Source organism: Sarcophilus harrisii, chromosome 5 (assembly GCF_902635505.1).
Source record: "Sarcophilus harrisii chromosome 5, mSarHar1.11, whole genome shotgun sequence".
Taxonomy (NCBI): Eukaryota; Metazoa; Chordata; class Mammalia; order Dasyuromorphia; family Dasyuridae; genus Sarcophilus; species Sarcophilus harrisii.
The window spans coordinates 98,382,584-98,407,725 of NC_045430.1; the positions used below are offsets into that span (position 1 = coordinate 98,382,584).

The following is a 25,142-nucleotide window of genomic DNA, read 5'->3' on the forward strand; positions in this document are numbered from 1 at the left end:
TCATGTAAGTCTTTCAAGCCTTTTCTAAAATCATCTGGCTGATTGTTTCTTATACAACAATAATATTCCATTCTATAAGAAACAACCAGCAGGATGATTTCAGAGAGTCTTGGAGAGGCCTACACGAACTGATGCTAAGTGAAATGAGCAGAACCAGGAGAACATTATACACGACAACAACAAGACAATCAATTCTGATGGATGTAGCTCTCTTCAACAATGAGAGGATTCAAACCAGTTCCACTAATTCAGTGATGAAGAGAGCCATATACACCCAGAGAGAGAACTGTGAGAACAAAGTGTGGAACACAACGTAACATTCTCACTCTCTCTGTTGTTATTTGCTTGCATTTTGTTTTCTTTCTCAGTTTTTCTTTTCCTTCCTTCTTCATCTGATTTTTTTTGTACAGCAAGATAACTATATAAATATGTATACATATATTGAATTTAATATGTATTTCAACATATTTAACATGCATTGGACTACCTGTCAGCTACAGGAGGGAGTGGGGGCAAGGAGGGGAAAAATTCAAACAAAAGGTTTTGCAAGGGTCAATGTTGGAAAAATTACCCACGTATATGCTTTGTAAATAAATTAATTTTTAAAAAATATTATTGTATTACATTTATATACTAACCCATTTCCCAACTGATGGGCATCCCCTCAATTCCCTGCAACTACAAAAAGGACTGCTACAAACAATTTTGCACATGTAAGTCCTTTTCCCTCTTTTATGGTCTCTTTAGAAAATAAACCTAGTAGAGACAACTGCTGAATCAAAGAATATGCACAATTTCTTAGCCTTTGAGCACAGTTCCAAATTGCTCTTGAGGAATGGCTGGATCATTTTACAATTCCACCAACAATGCATTAGTAGCCCAGTTTTCTCACATCCTCTCCAACATTTATCAGTATCTTTTCCTTTCATCTTAGCTAATCTGAAAGGTGTGAAGTGATTTGGAACACTTTTTAGTGTTCTAGTGGAACACTAGAAATGGTTTTAATTTCTTCATTTGAAAATGGTCTATTCATATCTTTTGACCATTTATCAACTGAGGAATCGCTTGCACTATTATAAATTTGAGTCAATTCTCTATATAATTCAGAAATGAGGCCTTTATCAGAAACATTGGCTATAATTTTTTCCCCTGCTTTCTGCTTCCCTTCTAATCTTGGCTTCATTGGTTTTGTTTGTACAAAAACTTTTTTTTAAAATAATCAAAATCATCCATTTTGCACTTCATAATGTTCTGTAGTTCTTTGGCCATAAATTCCTCTTTTTTCCACCAATCTGAAAGGTAGACTATCCCTTATTCTCCTATTTTCTTATAGTTTTATGCTTTATCTCTAGATCATGAACCCATTTTGACCTTATATTGGTATAGCCTGTTAGCTGTTAGTCAGTGCCTAGTTTCTGCAATGCTATTTTCCAGTTTCCCCAGCAATTTTTATCAAATACTGAGTTCTTATTGCAGAAGCTGAAGACTCTGGGTTTATTGAATACTACGTTACTACAGTCATTAACTATTGTGTCTGATCCACTGACCCACTAGTCTGCTTCTTAGGCAGTACCAAATGGTTTTATTTTTTCTTATATTTTATTTTTTGAACTTTGTTTTTATTTAGCTTTAATACACATTGCTTTATGAATCATATTGAGAGAGAAAAATCAGAGCAAATGGGAAAAAAACCAGGAGAGAGATAAAAATACAGAGAAAAAGAAGCACACATATCATGTAGTGATTTACATTCAAGTCTCCTTAGTTCTTTTTCTGCATGCAGATGGCATTTTCTGTCCAAAGTCCAAATGGTTTTATTGAACACTGCTTTAGGACATAATTTTAGATCTGGTACAGCTAGACCACCTTTCTTTGCATTTTTTTTTTTTATTAATTCCCTTGAAATTATTGGCCTTTTGTTGTTCCAGATGAAATTTTTCTTGGCAGTTTGATTGGTATAGCATTAAATAAGTAAAAATAACTTTGGCAGAACTCTTGTTTTTATTATATTAATTTGGCCTACCCATTGCTGAGGGCCAGAACTCTGGAAAGGTATACTTGAATCAAGCACAGCAGGATGCTTATAGTTAAGCGCTTACTCAGTGTGATTGATGGGATAATGATTCTCTAGTTAAACATATACTTAATGTGATATAATGATGTAATCACTTAATTTGCATATACTTGGTACAGTTGGCACATGCTCAGTTGCTGTAGTGATGTAATCATACTGAGGTATTTAAGGGATAAGAGGACTGGGAACGGAGAGTCTCAGACACAAACACAAGAGAAGACTCCAGACTCCATTTTTGATCAGCCTGATGGTGGCTCTCCTGCCTTCATCACTATGCTACCTAAAGACCAAGGCTCATCCAGAGGTCCTCCAGAAAGCTAGCTCAGACATTATAACCCATGATCACTTGATATTGTTCCAATTGTATAGCTCAGACTTAATTTCTGTGAAAAGCATTTTCTAATTGTGTTCATATAGTTCGGAGATTTGTCTTGGCAGTTAGACTCCCAAATTATTTTATATTACCTACAATTATTGTAAATGAGATTTTTCTTTCTAACTCTTGCTGCTTGTCTTTGCTGATAACATATAGAAATTCCAATGATTAATTTTATTTTATTATATTAATTATATTAATATGTTAATGAATTTCTTTTATATCCTGTGACTTAGCTAAAGTTGTTAATTGTTTCTAGTAATTTTTTAGTTGACTCACTAAGATCCTCTAAGTATACCATGATATCATTTGCAAAGAATGATAGTTTTTTGTTTCCTCATTATCTACTCATTTTTTTTCTTCTCTTATTGCTGAAATCAATATTTCTAATACGATATTGAGTAGCAATGGTGATAATGGGCAACCTTTCTACTTTGTTTCTAAAGAGCGTTTTGGAACTAGTACATCTATCTCCAGAACTGTACTTATTCAATCAGATTATACCCAAGATCTATGCCATCAATTGCTAAGGCTGTTACACATAGAAGAGAAAATTGTAACTCTTAAGACTTAGCCATAGTCACACAGACAGAAAGCAGCAGAACCAGTTATAATGTTCTTTGACCCCAAAGATGGTGTTCAGTACAATAATAACAACAATAGCAATGACTGGCATTTGGGTAGTGCATTAAGGTTTTCAGAAAACATTACATCATTTAATCTTCAAAATAACTCCCACACACACACACACAATCACACGAGGGAATTCTCTGAATCACTAGTAAAAAGAAAAATGAAAAACAAAACAACTCTGAGGTTTTACCTCATATCCAGTAAATCAACAAAAGTGACTTGAGTTTGGATGATCAACATTGGAAGGATTATAGAAATATAGATACATTAAGGTATTTTTGATGAGGCCATGAACTGATTTTATCATTCTGGGAAAGAATTTGGAATTATGTTTAAAAAAAAAAAAAGTGACTGAAGTGGACATATCTTGTGACTCAGAGTCCACTGGTAGGCATAAAATTGAAGGAGATGAATGATAAAAATAAAAGACATCTATATCCTTCAAAAATATCTAAAAACAGTAACCTTTGTAGTAGCAAAGAACTGGAAATAAAGTAGATGCCCATCCACTGAGGCATGGCTAAGCCAACTTTGAATATGCGAATGTAAAAGACTATTACTGTGCTGCAAGAAATGATGGACTTTTTCCCCTTTGTATCGTTAAAGCTTAGCAAACTGCCTAGCACAAAGTAAATAGTTGATACGTGTTTGATAATTGAATAATTAACATGATAAATACACATTAAGTTATATAAACTGACATAAAGTATATAAGCAGAGCCAGAAAATACATACACATACATACATACATACAATCTATTAGCACAATTGGAAATAACAACAAAACAATTGAAATTAAGCTCTTCTGAAATAATAATGACCAAGTTTGGCCTTGATTAGAAGAGATCTCAGAGGATTCTTTCTGTGCAGGGATGAAGGACTGTGGGTATGAAACACAAAGTCCCAAATTCTTTTCATTATAATATCATGACATCCTGTATTGAGCTTGGACTGCTCAGTTAAAGTAGAAAAGTATGTTGTTCAGCCATTTTTCAGGAGTACTTGACTCTTTGTGACTTTATTTGGGGTTTTTATAGCAAAGATCTGGAATGGTTTGCCAATTCCTTGCCCAAATCATTTTATAAGTGAGGAAACTGAGGCAAATAAGATTAAGAGATTGCCCAAGGTCACACAGTGCCTGAGGCCAGATCTGAATTCACAAAGATGCTTTTTCCTGGCTTCAGGACCAGCACTTTAACCACTATACTTATCACCTGGCTGCCTTATAAATAACAACAACAATTATGATCGTGACAATAACATTTAGATAGTACACATTATGGTCAAGACAATGTACACAAATATTATTAATTTTTTCCTCACAGTAACCCTAAAAGGTCAGTACTCTTATTACCTTTTATTACTTATTACCAGTAAGAAAACTTAAGCAGAGGTTAAGTGACTTGACAAAGACCACACAGCTAGTAAGTTATTGAAGACTCAATTGAAATCACATCTACCTCTTTATCCACTATATCCACAAATGATAGGTAAAGTTGTGAAACAGCAATAAGTTTGGAGATGCTCAAATCACATATTATGAAAGGCTTCCAGCTATTCTCCAATCAAAGGGCAAGTATTTTGTTTCCAATTCTTTGCAACTATAAAAAAAATTTAATTAGAAGTTTTACGGGGAGGATTCTGGGAAGATGGTGGAGTAAGTTAGAAAATTTCAAGCTCTCCTGTTTTCCCCCACAAAGAGAATAAATTTGTGCCTCAAGACTGGTGAAAAACTAAAAAGATTTGGGGCAGAACAGGGGACCTCCTGACACAGCTGGGCAAGAATTGAAGAAAGACTCTGGGCCAGATTTAACCTTTCTGAAATGCCAACACCTCTGAGTTAGCTCCCCAGAAACATCAAGTGGGAACTCCTCAGGCTAGCTAGGTTTGGCTGGAGCCCCAGAAGAAAGCACAAACATTTTCACTTCTTAGATTATTTGACTTGGGAGCTGAGTGAGAACTCTGGGACCAGCTGTGCTGCTGAGACACTACCCTGAGTGAGAAGAAACCAGCACCTAGTGAATGCAGAAGCAGTGAGGCAGGAGCACTGCAGGCGATAAGCACTTGCAAGGGGGTGGAGCTCTTGGTTTGGGCTTCCTGGTCAGAGGGGAGAGCTGAAGGGAAGCTTGAGGTATCAATCCCCCACACATACCCATATCTCACAATTAGAGGTGTTTACACTAATACCTCTTATTAAAAAAAAAAAAAAAAAGAAGTAAACCAGCAAAAAAGAAGGAAACCCTCCCCACCATTGAAACATATTATGGAAACAGGGAAGACTAGGATTCATCTTCAGAAAAGAATACTTTATTAAGTTTAAAAAAAAACAAAAAACTTCTACCTCAAAGAGTAATGTGAAATGGCTCTTGCCTAGAAAGAATTTATAGAACTCAAAAAAGAATTCAAAAATCAAATGAGAGATATTGAGGGAAAACTGAAGAAAAAAAATTAAAACCATTCAAGAAAAAGAAGATTATGAAAAAAGGTTAACCAATTAGAAAAAGAGGTAGAGAGTCTCAAAGATGAAATAACTCTTTAAAAATTAGAATCAGGCAAAGGGAAGCCAATGAAGCTATAAGATTAAAAAAAAAAGATTATATAGAATGAGAAAATAGAACAGAATATGAAACATCTCATAAGAAAAAAAAAACAGGTCTAGAGAACAGATCAAAGAGAGAAAATATAAGAATAATTGAACTACTAGAAAGTTGTGACCAAAAAGACACAATAATGCAGGAAATAATCCTAGAAAATTGTCCTAGAGTGATATAACATCAGGAGAAAGTAGAAAAAAAAAAAAAAAAACCACTGATCACCAATTTAAAAGAGATCCTTTGTGGAAAACATGTGAGAATATCACTGCCAAATTTCAAAACCTTCAGATCAAAGAGAAAATTTTGCAAGAAACAGGAAAAAAATAATTCAAATATGATGGAGTTACAATTAGAATTGTATAAGACTTATCAGCAGCTAAAATAAAAGACGGCTGGCCTTAAAATCATATCTATATTCAAGCAAAAGAAGTAGGTCTGTGGCCAAAAATATAATATCCAGCAAAATTACCTATAATTTTCAATGAAGAAAAACAGACATTCAATGTACTTGCAGTTTTCAGGACTTGCTATTAACCAAACCCAAATTTAACAGAAAATTTAACATGTAAGAGCCAATATCAAAGAGCATTTTAAAGAATTGAATGGACATGGACAAACTCTTTAAATATGGACAAATTGTTCATGTTTTTTACATGGGAAATGCATACTTTATGTTTAAGATTTATATAAAAAGGGGTAAACTCAAAAGAAAATTTGTCTAAGTAAAGGTAAAATTAGCAATGAGGTTATACAAATGAGGTGTAAAGGAAGAATAGACACAGAGGCATAAGAGAAGGAAGGAGGGCTCGTAGTTCTGAAAACCAACTCACATTGTAATGGGTTCAATAGATAACACTACATATAAACCATAAATGGTTTAATATCCTCCAAAATCTAGAAATCAGGGGGTAGGGATAAGTGGATGGGGAAGTAAAGGATGAGGGAAGAAAAGAAGGAGGGATCCCTAGGTAAGGGAAAGTCAAGTAATAGTAAACCAAATTATAGAGCAGAATTTAATGAAAGAGTCAGCAGGGATAGGAAAGACAAGTGTGCATCTGGGATATTTATGTCTGTGAGTGTATGTATGTAAATATGTATCTACGTATATATACATAAATATATCTTTTCTTAATTGTAGCTTGCTTGAAGGAGGGGGGGATGAAAAGGAGATATGTGTATCTATATGTGTGTATATAGATGTGTATACATATATCTACATATGTATACATAAATATATTTTTTCTTAACTATAGCCTGCTTGGGGGTAGTGTAAGAAATGAAAGGGAGAAAAAAGAATACAGTAAATAAGGTGCACAGTAGAGAACAAAAGAACAATTTACAAGGAAGTAAAGATTGATACTCATGAATATAATTTCTTCTACTTATATATGCGTGTGTGTATTGGTATTGTCATATATTTAGAATACTCCCTGATGTTCTCTTGGGGGCACATGATAATGTTCTCTTTTGTGGGGTTTTTTTGTTTTTCTTTTTGCTTATTCTGTTTCTTCAAATAAAATGAGGGAAAAAATAAAAAAATAAATTCTAAAAAGAGTACTTACTATGGTATTATAGTAAAAACAGTGAATGTAAAAAAAAAAAATCCTCTCAAAGTTTGAGGAACAATCTCCCACAAAGACATGCAGAATCTATTTTCAATTGTGTTGGGCTTTGAAGCCAAGTTAACAGAGTAAAGAAAAACTGAACCACTTTCTACCAAATTCTCCTCCAAATAAATGTAAAATAATGCCTGAAAACAAATTCTAGAGTGAAAAAACTAACCAGATTTTGGGGATGACAACTTACTATTTGAAGAAAACTGCTAGAAAACCCAAAAGGCACTTTGACAGAAACTAGGTGTAGAAAAACATCTCACACCATATACTAAGCTAAGATCAAAGTAAGTATATGATATTTCAACATAAAGGGTAAGACCATAAGCAAATTAAGGGAGTGCGGAATAGTTTACCTGTAAAATATATGGGTAAAGGAAGAATTTATTACCAAACAAGAGATAAGAGTACTGCAGAATGTAAAATGTATAATATTGAATACATTAAATTTAAAAGTTTGTGCACAAACTAACTCAAATGCATCCAAGATTGGAAGGAAAGTAAAAAACTTGGCAAAGAGGAAAATTTTAGAGTAACTTTCTGATAAATGCTTTATCTCCTAACTAGATAGAGAAGGAAGTCAAATTTATAACAATACAAGTCATTCCCCTGGTCAAAGGATTTTCAGACAAAGAAATCAAAAATATCTTTAGTCATAGAAACAAAATGTTCTAAATCACTACTGATTAGAGAAATGCAAATTAAAATAACTCTAAGGTGCCATTTCACATTTACCAGTTTAGTAATATGATAGAAAAGATAAATGATAAAGGTTGGCAGGGATGTGGGAACACTGTAACCCTAATGTTCTATTGGTTCTATTCCGTTCACGTCCACAAAGAATAAAGATCAAGAACTTTTGCTGATCCTGACTCCGGCTGATTCTAAAGTATCCAGGGTGCTAACGCGGTCATCACACCCTGACATATGATGAGACACTTGCAGGACTTTAAAATCTGCAGGAATCATTGAATTCCCTGACACATGATGAGACTGTTTCAGGATTTCAAAACCTGCAGCAATCATTAGATTCCCTAATATATAATGAGACTGTTACCGGACTTCAAAAACTTGCAGGGATCATTGGATTCCCTGACACATAAAGTAATGGACAATATTATTGTTTTTGGGCTATCTCTTGGCTGCTGAAGGAGGTGTATGTGTGATTGTTAATTACATACCCTCCTTCTAGGACTTCTGGAAATCTTTTACAATACCATGTTGATTCATATTGTTTGTTATATCACTACTTGCCTGTACAATTCATGTTTGTTACACCACATTGAGCCTGCACCATATTTATTGCTATGTGCTTGTGTAATACCTCCCATGCTGATGGATTTGTGTATACCTGTTTCTAGTAAGACCCTTCAGTCCAGAAACCCGCTAACTAATATCTGGCTTGACTCCCCACTTCCCTTTGATGTTTTTCATCTCTTTTCCTGAGAAGTCAGGAAGGGCGTGATCATCTCCTATTTAGTGTTTTCACATCCCTTCCTGAAAAGTTGGGGGTGATCACCTCCTTTTTGGTGTTTTCACCCCCTTTCCTGAGAATCAGGGAGGGCATGATCATCTTTTTGGGATTCTCACCTCCCTGAGAAGTCAAGCAGGGCATGAGCAGCTGTGTTCTAAAACAAAAGAAAGTGGGAGATGTAGAGGGCTGAAACTCTGAAAAAGGTGTGCTTGAATCACACAATAGAGCACTTAAGGATAATTAGCTATTCGATGTAAGATAATGGCTCTATAAGCATATATTTAGATGATGGCTCTCCTCACCACTGGTGCTTCCTGTATGTGTGGTGGTAAGTTAATTGTAGACAAGAATTGGAGGGCTGAGGGAAAGAAATCAGGGTCACTTGGCAGCAGGACGAGGATGAGAGAGGCTGAAGACTCCGAACTCCAGAATCCAAGATATATCTTTGGCAAGCCGCATGGCAGCTTGCCTGCCTCCTTCACTTCTCCCCCTAAAGACCAAGGACTTTGATTTATCCTGACTCTGCCTTATCCTGAGGCCCTCCAAGGAGCTAGCCCATACTTTATAAGTCTATGCCAAGTTTCTGACATTATTTTCCAGTTTTCCTACTGAGTTCTTATTCCAGAAGCTGGAGTTCGGGGGTATATCAAATACTAGATTGCTATAGACCTTGATTATTGTGTCATGTGTATTTAATCTATTCCACTGATCCACCACTCTATTTCTTAGCTAGTACCAAATGGTTTTGATGACTGCTGTTTTATAAAAAAATTTCAAGTTTGGTACTGCTAAGCCAAAATCCTTTGTATTTCTTTAATTAATTCTCTTGATATTACCTTTTGTTCTTTCAGATGAATTTTGTTATTATTTTTTCTACTTCTATAAAATAATGTTTTGGTAGTTCGATTGGTATGGCCCTGGAAAAGAAGACCAATTTAGGCAGAACTATCATTTTTATTATATTAGTTCGGTCTACCCATATGCAATTGATATTTTTCCAATTGTTTAGAGTTGAAGTTATTTGTGCGGGAAATGTTTTGTAATTTTGTTCTTGAGTTTGTCTTGGTAGATAGACTCCCAAATATTTTATTTTGTCTACAATAATTTTAAATAGAATTTCTCTATCTCTTCCTGATGGAATTTGTGAGTAATATATGGGAATACTGATGATTTAATGATTTGTGTGGGTTTATTTTATATCCTGCAACTTTGCTAAAGCTGATAATTGTTTCCAATATGTTCTTGGATGATTTTCTAGGATTCTTAAATATATCATCATATCATCTGCAATGAGTGATAATTTTATTTCCTCATTGCCTATTCTAATTCCTTTAATTTTTTTTCTTTTCTTATTCTAAAGCCAATATTTCTAGTACAATATTGGATAATAGTGGTAATAATGTGCATTCTTGTTTCAACCCCTGATTTTATGGTATGCATCCAGCTTCGCTTCATTACAATTAATATTTGCTGTAGATTTTAGGTAGATACTGTTTAATATTTTAAGGAATGCTCCCTTTATCCAATGAGTTTTATATTTTGTCAAAAGCTTTTTCTGCATCTATTGAGATTATCATATGATTTCTGTTGGTTGTTACTGATATGGTTGATTATGCTAATAGTTTTCCTGCTACTGAGCCAGCCCTGCATTCCTGGAAAAAATCCTACTTGGTCATAGTATATTATCTTGCTGATAAGTTGCTATATTCTCTTTGCTAATATTTTATTTAAATTTTTTTTTGCATCAATATTCATTAAGGAGATTGGTCTGTAATTTTCTTTCTCTGTTTTGGCTCTTCCTGGTTTAGGTATCAATGCCAATTTTGTGTTATAGTAGAAATTTGGCAGTACTCCTTCTTTACCTATTTTTCCAAATAGTTTACATAATACTGGAATTAATTGTTCTTTAAATGTTTGGTAGAATTCACTTGTGAATCCATCTGTTCCTGGAGATTTTTTCTTAGGAAGTTCATTAATGATTTGGTCAATTTCTTCTTCTAAAATGGGATTATTTAAGTAATTTATTTCCTCTTCTATTAATCTAGGCAATTTATAAATTTGTAAATATTCATCCACTTCAGTTAGATTGTCAGACTTGCTACCATATATTGGGCAAATTAGCTCCTAATTATTGCTTTAATTTCTTTTTCATTGGTGATAAGTTTATCCTTTTCATTTTTGATTCTAGCGATTTGGTTTTTTCCTTTCCTTTTTTTGATCAAATTGACATAAAACCAATTCTTAATTTTGTTTATTAGTTCAACAGTTTTCTTAGTTTCTATTTTGTTAATCTATCCTTTGAGTTTCAGAATTTCTAATTTGGTATTTAATTGGAGTTTTTAATTTGATATTTTCCTAGCTTTTTTAGTTGCATGACTAATTTATTGATCTCCTGTTTCTCTATTTTATTCATGTAACTATTTAGAGACATAAAATTTCCTCTAAGAAATGCTTTGGCTGCACCCCATAAACTTTGGTATGTTGTCTCATTATTGTCATTCTCTTGAATGAAATTATGGATTGTTTCTGTGATTTGTTGTTTGACCCACTCATTCTTTAGAATTAGATTATTTAATTTCCAATTGGTTTTTACTCTATGTTTCCTTGGCTCTTCATTGAATATAATTTTTGTTGAATTGTGGTCTGAAAAGAAAGCATTTACTATTTCTGCTTTTCTACATCTGATTGTGGGATTTTTATGCCCTAATATATGGTCAATTTTTATGTAGGTGCCATATACTGCTGAGAAAATGGCATACTCCTTTCTGTCCTTATTCAATTTTCTGCAGAGAGCTATCATATATAGGTTTTTTAGGAACCTATTAACCTCCCTAGTTTCTTTGTTATTTTTTTTTATGCTTAATTTGTCTGATTCTGAGAGGGAAAAGTTGAGGTCCCCCACTAGAATAATTCTGCTATTTCTTCTGTAACTGGTTTAAAAATCTTCTCTAGGAATCTGCCTGCTCTACCATTTGGTATATACACATTTAGTATCATTAATACTTTATTATTTATGATATCCTTTATCAACATGTACTTTCGCTCCTTATCTCTTTAATAAGATCTATTTTTACTTTTGCTTTATCTAAGATCAGAATTGCTACTCCTGCTTTTTTTACTTCAGCTAAAGCATAATAAATTCTGTTCCAGCTTTTTACCTTTATTCTGTATGTGTCAAATGTGTTTCTTGTAAACATGTTGTACAGTTCTGTTTTTTTAATCCACTCTGCTATTTGCTTCCATTTTATAGGAAAGTTCATTCCATTCAAATTCAGTTATGATTACCAGCTCTGTATTTCCCTCCATTCCATTTTCTGCCCTGTATATACTTTTGTTCTCTTTCTACCCTGTTCTTAGTCCTGTGCTTTTTACCCCCACCCCACTTTCTACCTTATCTCCTATCTTCCCCCCTTCTCTTAGTAGTGTTTTTTTTTTTTTTAATTCAGTCTACCCCCTTCTTCTTTCCCATATTTAAAAAGCTCTCAGGGGCAGCTAGGTGGTGCAGTGGATAGAGCACCAACGCTGAAGTCAGGAGGACCTGAGTTCAAATTTGACCTCAGACATGTAACACTTCCTACCTGTGTGACCCTAGGCAAGTCACTTAACCGCAATTGACTCAGGAAAAAAAAAAGCTCTCACCTAATTTTATTTTCCCTATTTACCTTATTTATCTTTGTAAATTCCTCTTCTTCTGACTAGAATCCTTAAGAAAGTTTCTTTGAGAGCTTTTGTCACTATACTACATAGAGTATAGTATACTATACTATTATTAAATTTCTACAATATTCCAATTAGTGTAATTGGAATATTGTAGAAATTTAATAATTATCTGTGGATTGAGTAGTCAAAATCTAATTGTTATAATAAGAATATCACAAAATAGATAGGGAAATAAAAAAATAACACCCGACTCCTCTCTTTTATAACTAAACTCCTTGAGAGGGCCATCTACCATCAGGGACTCAACTTTCAGTCTTATTATTTTAACTGGACAGTCTAACTTCTAACCTCATCATTCAAATGAAACTGTTGTTTCCAAAGTTACCAATAATCCAATTGCCAAATCTAATTACCTTATCTCAAAGTCTTATCTTTTTTGGTCTCTCAACAGCTTTGGAACTGTCAGTTACTCTCTTCTCCTTGATAATTCATTTTTCTAAGATGTGGCAACACTGTTCTTTCCTGGTTTTCCTCCTACATATCTGAATAATATTTCCTTTACTAGATTTTCATTCAGGTCATATCTATTAACATGGGTATCCTCGAGTTTCTGTCCTGGGTTCTCTTTCTCTTCTCACTCTATTAGCTCGCACAGATTCAAATAATACCTCTAAGCACATAACTCTCACATCCTATTTATCTAGCCCTAACCTCCTTTCTAACCTCTAGTCTTGAACCTCCAACTACCTTTTGGATATCTAGAATATATAAGATCTTATATATCATAAATACAAACTAAAGTCAACATATCCAAAATAAATTCACTATCTTTTCCCAGCTCTCCCCTCTTCTTCCCAACTTTGCTATTACTGTCATTTCAATCTATCCTACATTTAGCTATCAAAGTGATCTTCCTAAAGCTGTCACTTCCCTAATTCAATAAATACCAGTAACCTATTACTTTTAGGATCAAACAAAAAATCCTATATTTGAATTTTAAAGTCCTTGATAACCTGACCCATTTCTCTATTTCCAGGTTTCTTATATTTTACTTCCTTCTATGTAGTATATGATCCACTTACCCTGGCCTCCTACTATTATTTGCATTAGAAAGCCTACATTCTGACTGACATTTTTATTGGCTGCCCTCTATGACTATTTCTCTTTTTTTTTTAATTCAGAAACCTTAGTATAGTTCTGACTCATAGTAAGCAATTAATAAATGCTTGTAAACTCAGTGATGAGGAAATCAGAGCCAGATTTTAAAAATTTAATGTTTCAGATTTGTTTTATTATATGATGACAATGCTGCTTTTCTTTCATCATTTACTAAAATAAATTTCCATTCTAATGCATGTTCTTTTCTTCATTGGCTAATGGAGTCATTATTTAGAGAGAAAATCAATAGTTTATTTAAGTTCAAGACAGCAAGTGATCATCCCACAATTCTGAAAGTAAAACTTAGGAAAGTGGAATATATGAGTTTGGATTCTTTAGTTAATTCCACTGTACCTTGTAAGAATGTAAGGTGAAAAAGAAGCCGGATTATCTTGCTCCGAGAACAATGGCATGGATCCTCCCATTATCCACATACGAAAACATAAAGTCACAATCACCTTTGGGAAGAAAGAAATTTGATTGCATTAGGCCCCTTAACCATCTTTCTTCAAAGTACTTCAAATGCTGTACAAATACACATTTTTAAGTTTTACTCTTAGAAAAAAGCACTTTAAAAGTCCAATTGTTGAAAATGAGTTTAAAAGCGCAAAGGGAAGGGAAGAAAAGCAGTATAGAATGTAGCCACAAGAACCAAAGAAAAACAGTACTCAGTGTCTTCCACTATCTGTATCCAATTTATCTTTTTCAAAGTGATTTCAGATAACTTTCCCCACAATATGCTATTCAAAATTGTGACTAATTTGGATTACTATTCACCACCTAATCTCATTCTGCTTTCTCTTGTTTTGGTACATTTTCACAGACTAACTGTCATGCTTAGAACACACTCCTTCCTCATATCTGCCTACTATAAAGTGTGTCTCCATTTAAGGCCCAGTATAAATATTACTTCCTTCTCCCATCCTCTTTGTTCATAACAGTTAATTTGGTTCTCTTCATGACATTTGTCATATTCTGTCATATCATAATTATTTGTGCATTTAAAAATAAATGCAAGCAATTGGGCAGAGAGAAGAGGCAATGATTTTGTCCTCTGAGTTTTTCTTTGTCATTATGCCTTTCTTGGTCCATTCCTCTAGATGGGGAAGCATAAGGGATATGGAGTTGAAAAGACAAATAACCCTAGAGTTATTTGACAGTAAATTGTCCTTAATTATATGACAGTCCAATCTTTAGGGATTAATTTTTTTTAATATGTGAAATGTTTATCAGAAAGTTGAATTAAGAAACACATAAAGTTCAAGATTATAACTTAAAAGTTCAATCCAAAGAAAAGATATTAATATTAATATCAAGATATTAACTGTGTCCTTATCATCTTGGTATAATAGGCCGAGTCCTGCTAAAAATGAAAAGCCTGTTAACCAAGACTCTGGAAAGGAACAGATGGGCCGGACCCCTATGTGAAGAAAAAGAGCAAGAAGGGTCCCTCACCCCCAGGGAAGGGTTGTTAATATTCTTAGGACTAAAGATAGAGTAACAGTTATTTTTAAAAGCCTTCATTTTATTAACTAAAAGATTGGCAAAGTCCATTCTCCATGAAAAGAAAAAATTGTAGCCAAAGATTTCAGCTGAAACCAGACATGAGAGCAGAGAAGCTCCACAGACATAGGTCTAATGGGAAGTTGGCAGCACATAGCAGAGAGCCAAAAGAGTACAACCCAAATTAGTGGATATACATTCAAGGGAATACCAGTCAGTAGAGCCTATATGTCTGGCACAGCAGGTTTTGGTGGAAACTGTCTGTGACTCGAAAAGCAACATTTGGCAAAAACAATATTTTTGGAATATTGGATATTGTCCAATGAAGACTATAAAAAGTGAACAGTGGCAACAATACAATAATAATATTACAAGACTTTAGTGACCAGATATTATCAGAGGCATGAATTTCCCCATGATGCATACAACCCCTCCCAATGATGAATTATTTGTGCAAGATTATTATATACCCCAGATTTATAAGGAATGTGCTTTATTGTGACCTTTCTTATGTCATTTCACTAATGTCTTTGCTTTGAATTAATCATGTAATATAGTCTCTAAATATATTGATGGGAGCTCATCAGCTATACTTCTAATGGATCAGGTCAACAAAGTCAATTGACTTTGGGGTAGTCATCTCTGGAAGAACTGCCTACTATAAAGAACTGCCCTGTGATTTGTGTAAGAAAGTTCTTCCAAGTACGAAATGTACCTGACTCTATGTCACTATCACATTATAAGCTCTCTGGGACCTAGAAGTCAGTAGACACTTAATAAATTTTTCCTTATTGAACTGCATAAATATAACAAACATTTTAAAATATCTATATCAAACCTGTTAGCTCCTGAATCTCAACGTTTTCAATATTTATTTGTTCTAAAGCAAATAACAGTGATTTTTTTCTTACGATAAAAGGTAAGAAAGTATTCCTTTTTATCTTTTTAGATTTTAGATGATCTTTTTTTTTAGATTTAGATTTTTAGCTTATGTTCTAGAATTAAACTAAGGTTGTTAGTATGAATTTTACACAGGTCAGAGAAACATTTCATTCTAATGAGTTTTGTTTTATGAAAGTCCATGCAATTATATCTTCTAGTTTCTATTTTCCTATGTTTGTGAAACAAAAGTCAATGGCAGTACTTTGATTTTTAAGGCAAACATAGATGTATTTTATAAAAGCAAATCTAAATTTTAAAATAAAATGAGGAATTTACAGCAAAATTAAAAAGCATTTCAGAAATTGCAGAGTGGGTATATCAAATTTTCTATACAGTATAAAACCATGAAGATTCTAAACTTTAGGGTGAATTGGCAAATGTCGGGTGTTTAGCAAATTTTTAGATTGTCTTTAAAGATTTAAATCTCATTTAATAGTATATATAAACCGCATAATTAGCAAGGGGAACATTTTTTTTGAGGCAATCAGGATTAAATGACTTGCCCAGAGTCAACACTGTTAGTATCTGAGACTAGATTTGAACTCCTAATTCTAGGACTACTGCTCTATTCTACTCCCTATGCCAACTACCTGCTCCTCAGGGGAAAACTTTTAAAATGTTCTTTTTACTGAAAAAATGGGAAAGGGAAGGATTTTAATATATGAAATAAAAAGGAACAGCAATAAAATTTAAAAGACTATGAAAAAAGTGTATACATTAAGAAGGGACTAATTACTATTTTCAAACTGCTGTTATCAATGAATTAATATAAGATACATTGTTCAATCTAGGAACTCCCAGAAAAAAAAATGTTTCCTAAATCTTATGGTATATGGTATCTTGTAACTAATATAGTCTATGCTGAATTTTTTTTTTAATCTCCAGTTTTGCACAGACTATTCTTCAAATCTGCCTACAGATGTATTCCATTCAATTTTTATAGTATTCTTTTCTGGATAATTAAATGATCCTTTGCTTGCAGAACATATTCTCTATTTTTGAGTAAAAGAGTCATCCTTGTATACTAATTGAAGACATATTCTTATATAGAATTTTTAAGGTGTTTTGTTTGTAACCACTTTTATTTTTTAATTTCTATGATTAATTTTGTTGAATAACATTGATACAATCTCTGAACAAAATTGTATAGAAGATATTTTTGGTTAGAGAACTCAAAAATATGTCTTTACTTACATAGCTTATGACCAAAGTAGCTCTTTTTAAAAATGGCTTTGTAGCATATAGGAAATTCTGCTTGCTGTTTGTAGTCAGGTACCTAAAACAGGAGGGAAAAAAAGGATATTTTCTGGGATAAATGCTCTTCATCACGAATATCCCTATGTTGTAAACAATGCTCATGTGATCTTTTGACACTAGCTTATTATGTACTACGGGATGCCCGGAGTTTCCTTTTTCCTTTTACTCAGTTTATGGTTTGCCTATTTCAACAGTGCCCTACTCTTCTGGATGGCCCCAGAAGTGCCCTGTTAGGAAATGCCTGATCTCACCAACCACTGCCAGCTCCTACCCTAATACATCTGATGGAACTTAATCTTCATGCATATCTCTCATCTCCTCCCTTACTCACAGAGAAGGCAAGCAATATATCAATTATACATACAAAACAATTCAAAACATTTCTATACTAGCCATATTTCAAGGAAAGCAAGAAAAATAAAAACATAACAATAATACACTTTATTTTCACTCAGAGTTCATTAGTTCTCTCTCAGGAGAAATATTTTCAGCATGAGTCCTTTGAAATTGTATTGGATCACTGTATTGATCAAAGCAGTCAAGTCTTTCATAATTGATTATTATATAACATTAATGTTACTATGCACAATGATCTCCCAATTCTTTTTGATTCACTTTGCATCAGTTCCTACACATCTTACATGTTTATTTTCCCTGAAATCACCCCTCCTTGTGATTTCTTATAGCACAATACTATTCCATCATAATCATATGCTTGCTCAGCCATTCCCCAACTGAAGAGCATCTTCTCAATTTCCTATTCTTTGCCACAACAAAAAGAATGGCTATAAATATTTCTGTACATATAGATCCTCTTTCTTTTCCTTTTATTTCTTTTGATATACAAACATATTAGTCATATTGCTTGGGCAAATGGTTTTATAGAAGACAGTTTCAAATTGTTTTCCAGAATGGTGGAACCAGTTCACTACGATACCAGGTACCTATTTTTCCTCTCCACCCTTTTTCTTATTCTCTTCCCTATATTTTGCTGAGGAACTGGAGTATTAGAACTGGGATTTCTCAGCCTATTCCTTAGCACCATGGAGGGAAACTAGGCTGGAGATGCCAACTGATTCTTCCCTTGTCCTCATAGCCCCAACCTGGCCAATACTGCCTCTCCCAGGATCCACACCTCTTATATCTCACATATTAGTCAATCCTAAACATATTTCATATCACTATAATTTGTTCATATTTTCCTATCTAGAATATTTTATCATTATTTCATATCAGCACAAATCTTACTTCTTTGATAAAATTTACTCTGACCACCTCAACTGAGAAACTTTTTTCATTTCCCTAAATTGTAGTTTGAACTATGAATTTATTGCTTATTATGTATTACTTTTTATTGCTGAGACCTACAATTCAATTCAATAAGCATTTTTAAAGCACAAAGTATTTGTCACAAGCTATGGATATAAACGCATGCCCCCAAAAGTACAATAAATAAATTATTTCTTGATAGCTCATTGAGTTATTACTTCCACTTCTTGCATTCTGATTTTTAAGTAATTATTTTGTTTGATAAAATTTTCTACCTCTTTTTCCACTGGCCAATTCTGCTTTTTAAGGAATTCTTTTCTTCTGTGAATTTTTATCTCTTTTTTCATTTGACCAATTCTGCTTTTCTAGAAGTTCTCTTTAGTGAACTTTTGTGCCTCTTTTACTATTTGTCCTATTGTGTTCTTAAAGTGTTGAGTTTTAAAGCACAAATTATTTGTCACAAGCTATAAACGCCTGCCCCCAAAAGTGCAATAAACTAGATCACATGACCAATAAGACATTTTCTCCAAAGCTTACAATCTCTCAAATTTTTCCACTTCAGAAATTACTAAAGAAAAATAAAATAGCTTCAATCATGTCCTAGAATACCAGGTTATCAAAAAAAAAAAAAAAAAAGTAAAGGAAAAAACACCTCTATTAAGCAAAACTTAGCTTAGTTTCACTCAGCATCATTCCCCACTTCATTTGAGAAGAACATGGAATCACAATATGCCATTCCTGAATGATTCAAAGGAGAAATGAGAATTATGAGCCATTCACTTCATAAACAACAAATTCTACATGAGCAAGAGAAAGACCTTCAAGTACCAAAAAAAAGAAACAACAACAAAAAATAGTAATATAAAACTACCTTACTCACCAAAAAACACAAAATGTTCTTAAATGATATGTTCCTAAGAGTAATGGAGCCTATGATAAAGCCCAGAATGACCTGTTCTATAAATCTGAGCTTACACATAAATGAAAAAATATAGTCAACCAATAATAAAATCTATTAGTATCCATACTTCACGAATTAGTTTCAAAAACAGAAAGAAAATGCCGTATCAGAACTTTTATCAGATAAAAATCAAATGCAATTCTATCTAATAATAATAAAATCTAAGAAGTAACAATAGAGAAAAAAATCCCATTCTAAATAACTTCAAAATGATTGATCGAAGCACACTAAGGACCTGAATGGATAAAATTACAAATTAATTATATAAAATAAATACATTTAATTGATTTATGGGAAATATATTTCTATATTTCTTATATAAAGTAAAAAAAAAATTAAATAAATTGAAACACTCATGGCTCAACTATGCCAATAAAAAAAAAAAAAGCACTACTCCTAAAATTGACTTACACTTTTAAAGCTATACAAAATCAAATTATCAATTTCATAAAATAAAATAATTCATTTGAAAAAATAAAAGATCAGAGAAGGAGGCAGAGTCAAAATGGTAGAGACTGCAACCCAACCAAAAATCTCTCAATATTCCTCTCTGAACAAATTTATTATAATTTAACTAAATACTGGAAGAAAAAAGATCAAGTTGAAATATTTTTCCAGTTCAAGAGAAGTTAGGAATAGAAAAGTAGAGGGGATAATCACAGAGATCAGGCAATGGTAACAGTGGAAGTGAGTCTTAGAGGTGAATGTGAAAGTCATAGATAGCAACAGCTTTGGGAGCTTTCAGTAAAAAGACTCACAACAGCAGTATAAAGTTCAAAATCAAGAAATAAAACTGGAAAATGAGCCAAAAAAAAATCTGTACCATAAAAACAAGTCCTCAAAGAAAAAACAAAACTGTGAGTGTGCATGTGTGCAATGGACAAAAGCCCAACAGGACAAGTTAAATTATGAATTAAGACTGATAGAGGAAAAATTAAGAAAATAAATGAAAAGAGAATTAATAGCCTGGTAAAAAAATACTGAAGAAAATTAACACCTTAAAAACCAGAATAGGCCAAATGGTAAAAGAAGTACGAAAATGCACTATAAGAATAAAAAACTCCTTTTAAATAATTGGAAAATGGAAAAAGAAGTAGAAAAGCTCTCTGAAGAAAATAATTCCTTAAAAATTAGAATTGCATTATTTGACAAAAACTTCTGGGATAACTGGAAATTAGTATGGGAGAAATTAGGCATGGACCCACACTTAACACCGCATACCAAAATAAGATCAAAATGGGTGCATGATTTAGGCATAAAGAATGAGATTATAAATAAATTAGAGGAACATAGGATAGTTTATCTCTCAGACCTGTGGAAGAGGAAGAAATTTGTGACCAAAGATGAAATAGAGACCATTATTAAACACAAAATAGAAAATTTTGATTGCATCAAATTAAAAAGCTTTTGTACAAGCAAAACTAATGCAAACAAGATTAGGAGGGAAGCAACAAACTGGGAAAACATCTTCACAGTTAAAGGTTCTGATAAAGGCCTCATTTCCAAAATATATAGAGAATTGACTCTAATTTATAAGAAACTAAGCCATTGTTCAATTGATAAATAGTCAAAGGATACGAACAGGCAATTTTCAGATGAAGAAATTGAAACTATTTCTAGCCATATGAAAAGATGTTCCAAGTCATTATTAATCAGAGAAATGCAAATTAAAACAACTCTGAGATACCACTACACACCTCTCAGATTGGCTAAGATGATAGGAAAAGATAATGACGAATGTTGGAGGGGATGTGGGAAAACTGGGACACTGATGCATTGTTGGTGGAGTTGTGAATGGATCCAACCATTCTGGAGAACGATTTGGAACTATGCTCAAAAAGTTATCAAACTGTGCATACCCTTTGATCCAGCAGTGTCACTACTGGGCTTATATCCAAAGAGATATTAAAGAACAGAAAGGGACCTGTAGGTGCAAAAATTTTGTGGCAGTCCTTTTCGTAGTGCCTACAAACTGGAAATTGAATGGATGCCCATCAGTTGGAGAATGGCTGAGTAAATTATGGTATATGAAAGTTATGGAATATTATTGTTTTGTAAGAAATAACCAGCAGGATGAATACAGCAAGACTTGGAGAAACTTACATGAATTGATGCTTAGTGAAATGAGCAGAACCAGGAGATCATCATACACTTCAACAACAATACTATATGAGGATCAATTCTGATGGAAATGGCTATCTTCAGCAATGAGAGGATTCAATTCAGTTCCAATTAATCAGTGATAAAAAAAAAACCCAGCTACTCCCAGCAAAAGAACACTGGGAAATCAGTGTGGACCACAACATAACATTTATACTCTTTCATTTATTGTTTGCTTGCATTTTTGTTTTTCTTCCCAGGTTATTTTTCCCTTCTTTCTAAATCCGATTTTTCTTGTGAAGCAAGACAACTGTATAAATATGTATACATATATTGTATTTAAATATATACTTTAACATGTTTAACATGTATGGGACTACCTGCCATCCAGGGGAGAGGGTGGAGGGAAAGAGAGGAAAATTTGCAACAGAAGTTTTTGCAAGGGTCAATGTTGAAAAATTACCCATGCATATGTTTGTCAATAAAAGACTATAATTAAAAAAAGTCCAATTCACTTGCATGTCATAGCATCATCTCCTTGATATCATGATCATTTTTGAGAATGAAGAACAAACAACAACAATATGATACCTTCACAAAAACTGACCATAAAAACCTCACAGCTAAATGCAAAAAAAAAAGAAATATTAAAATTCTTGAGTTTCAGATAATACAATAAAAATTACATTAAATTAAGGATTTTGGAAGCATGAAGGAAAAATTAATAGGAAATTAAATAATCTAATGCTAGAAGGATTAGGTCAAAGAATAAATCATAGAAACAATCAAAAATTCTAATAAATAATAATGACATCAAAAAGAAAACATTCCAAAGTTTGTAGAATGCAGTCAAAGCAGTACATGGGGGAAATTTTATTTATTTTAATGTATACATAGAGTAGATCAACAAATTGGGCAAGCAACTTAAAAAAATCTAAAAAAGAATGAATTAAAAATTCCCTATTAAACATGAAAACAGAAATCATATAAAAAGATAAATAAAACTGAAAGTTTTAAAAAGTGAACTAATAAATAGAACTAGAGTTAGATTTATGAAAAAAAAATGAATAAAATAAACCAATGGTTAATTTGATGAAAAGAAAGAAAACTGACCAGAATCAAAAATTAAGCAGCTGAATGTATCACCATTAAAGATCAAATTAAAGCAATTATAAAGAACTATTTTTTCCACTTATATGAAAGTAAAACTGACATTTAAATCAAATGAATGGAAAATATAAAATATAAAAAAAACAAAATTAACAGTAGAAGAAATAGAATACTTAAATAATCTTATTTTAGGAAAAATATTGGACAAGCCATAAATGAGCCCCCTAAGGAAAAAATCCCAGGACCAGATGGATTCACAGGTGAATTCTACCAAATATGTAAGAAACAATTAATCCCAAAGCTATCTAAACTATTTGAAGAAATAAGTAAATAAAGATTTCTACGAAATATGGTTTTGATACTGAAAGCAAGAGAACAAAATCAGAGAGGAAAAATGATAGAACAATTTCCCTAAATGATGCAAAAATTTTAAATAAAATATTAGGAAGGAGGTTACAGGAACACATCATTAAGATCATAGATTTTGATCAGATGAGAGTCAAATCAGAAATGTGGGGATTATTCAATATTAGAAAAACTACCAACATAACTGATCATTCATCAAGAAGAAAAACCAAAAAAAAAAAAAAAAAACTTATTATAGCAATAGATCCAGAAAGTCTTTGACAAAATACAACCATTCTTAACAAAAACATTAGAAAACATAGGGATCAATATAGCCTTTTAAAAATAATAATTAGTATATATCTAAAACAAGAGGAAGGATTATCTGTAATGGGGATAAAGTTGAAGCTTCATTAATATCAGAGGTAAAGTAAGGTCCTTTATCACTACTATTATTCGACACTGTATTAGAATGCTAGCTATAGCAGTAAGAGAAAGAAATTCACTAAATAAAAATAGGTCACGAAAAAAACGAATGAAAAGCTGTTGGAATCTTTACAAACTGTTAAGCCATTGGAGTTGATAGAGATAATTTGGCATGGATCAATGATTGATTTGATTTTAGAAGGAGATATTTTGGGCCAGAACTTGAAACAAGGTACTAAATACAACTGATAGAAATGATGCTTGTGTTCACACCTTTAGAGAGCTCATAAGTAATCTAAGTACTCAATGGAGTTCACACGTTTGGGAGAATTCAGGGTTTAGAAAGAGATATCTGAATTCACACCTCCCTTAGGGTCAGAGAGCATGCCAGGAGATATCCCACAATCCCACTCTTGAAGAAGTAGCATAAATACAGCTCCAGTAAGCCACTCAAAGGAGTTTCTTGTGAATGTTGACTGGGGTCGGAGAGGAGCACTCTGGGAGGAAGCTTACAAGCCCTATCTTCGAGGAAAGAGAGATTCATCATATCTTCTACCTTGGTGCTGGCTGGAGTCGGAAGCACAAACCTTTGGATTTGGAGACATTCAGGCGGAGGCTCTTAGAACCAAGCAGAGAGATAGGCCTGAGCTAACCGGGCTATATTGAAGGACACAAAAAAGATCTGAACTCTTATCACCTGGCTGTGTTTTGGAAAAAGGAACACCCAACAAAAAGCTAGTTCAAATAATTAACAACTTTAGCAAAGTTGTAGGATATAAAATAAATCCATATAATTCATCAACATTTCTAAAAATTACCAATAAAACCAGCAGGAAGAGATCAGCTAAGACAAATCCAGGGACTATATGAATTCAATTACAAAACATTCTTCACATTTGAAATTTAAACAACAGAGAAATATTTATTACTCATGAGTAGCATAAGTCAATATAAGAATGATAATTATTCCTTCATTAATTACTTATTCAGTGCATTATCAATTAAACTAGCCAAAGAATTATTTTGTAAAGGTAGAAAAAAATTGCGACAAAATTCATATTGTGATCAAAAATATATAGGGAATCAATGAAAAAAAAATTTGAAAGAAGGTAGCCTAACAGTACCAGATCTTAAACTTTATTATAAAGCAGTAATCATAAAAACAATCTAGTGCTGGCTAATAAACTGAGTGGTGCATCCCTAGATTAGATTAAGTACACAATACACAGCAGAAAATAAACATCTAAATCTAAAGTGTGATAAACCCAAAGATCTAAGATTTTGAAGTAAGAATTATTTGACAAAAATTTCTGGAAAAACTGCTATGATTCCAAGAAAATCATTGTCAAAAAGAAAGGCTCCATAAATACCAGAGCATTTTTTGTTGTAGCAAAGAACTGAAAACAAAGCAAATTACCACCAATGGGATAATGGCCAAGCACATTATGGTTCAAAGAAATATTGAGGGGCAGTTGGGTGGTGCAGTGGATAGAACATTGGCCCTTAAGTCCGGAGGACCTCAGTTCAAATCTTGCCTCAGTCACTTAACATTTCCTAGCCATGTGACTCTGGGCAGGTCACTTAACCTCAATTGCCTCAAAAAAAAGAAGTAACAGAAAAGTATTGCATTGTTAAAGCAAAATAAAT

The 25,142-nt window shown here is 33.0% G+C and overlaps 1 protein-coding gene across 2 annotated transcripts in view; it reads right to left on the reverse strand.

The window, feature by feature from the left end:
- Positions 1–25,142, reverse strand: part of TMTC1 (transmembrane O-mannosyltransferase targeting cadherins 1) — a 228,488-nt gene that overhangs the window by 133,188 nt on the left and 70,158 nt on the right. For both annotated transcript variants that reach the window (XM_031938103.1, XM_031938102.1), the window contains exons 6-7: positions 17,222–17,303; positions 13,937–14,040 (exon numbers count right to left, since the gene is read on the reverse strand). In XM_031938103.1, coding sequence (XP_031793963.1) covers positions 13,937–14,040; positions 17,222–17,303 — 186 coding nt within the window. The remainder of the gene's footprint in view (positions 1–13,936; positions 14,041–17,221; positions 17,304–25,142) is intronic.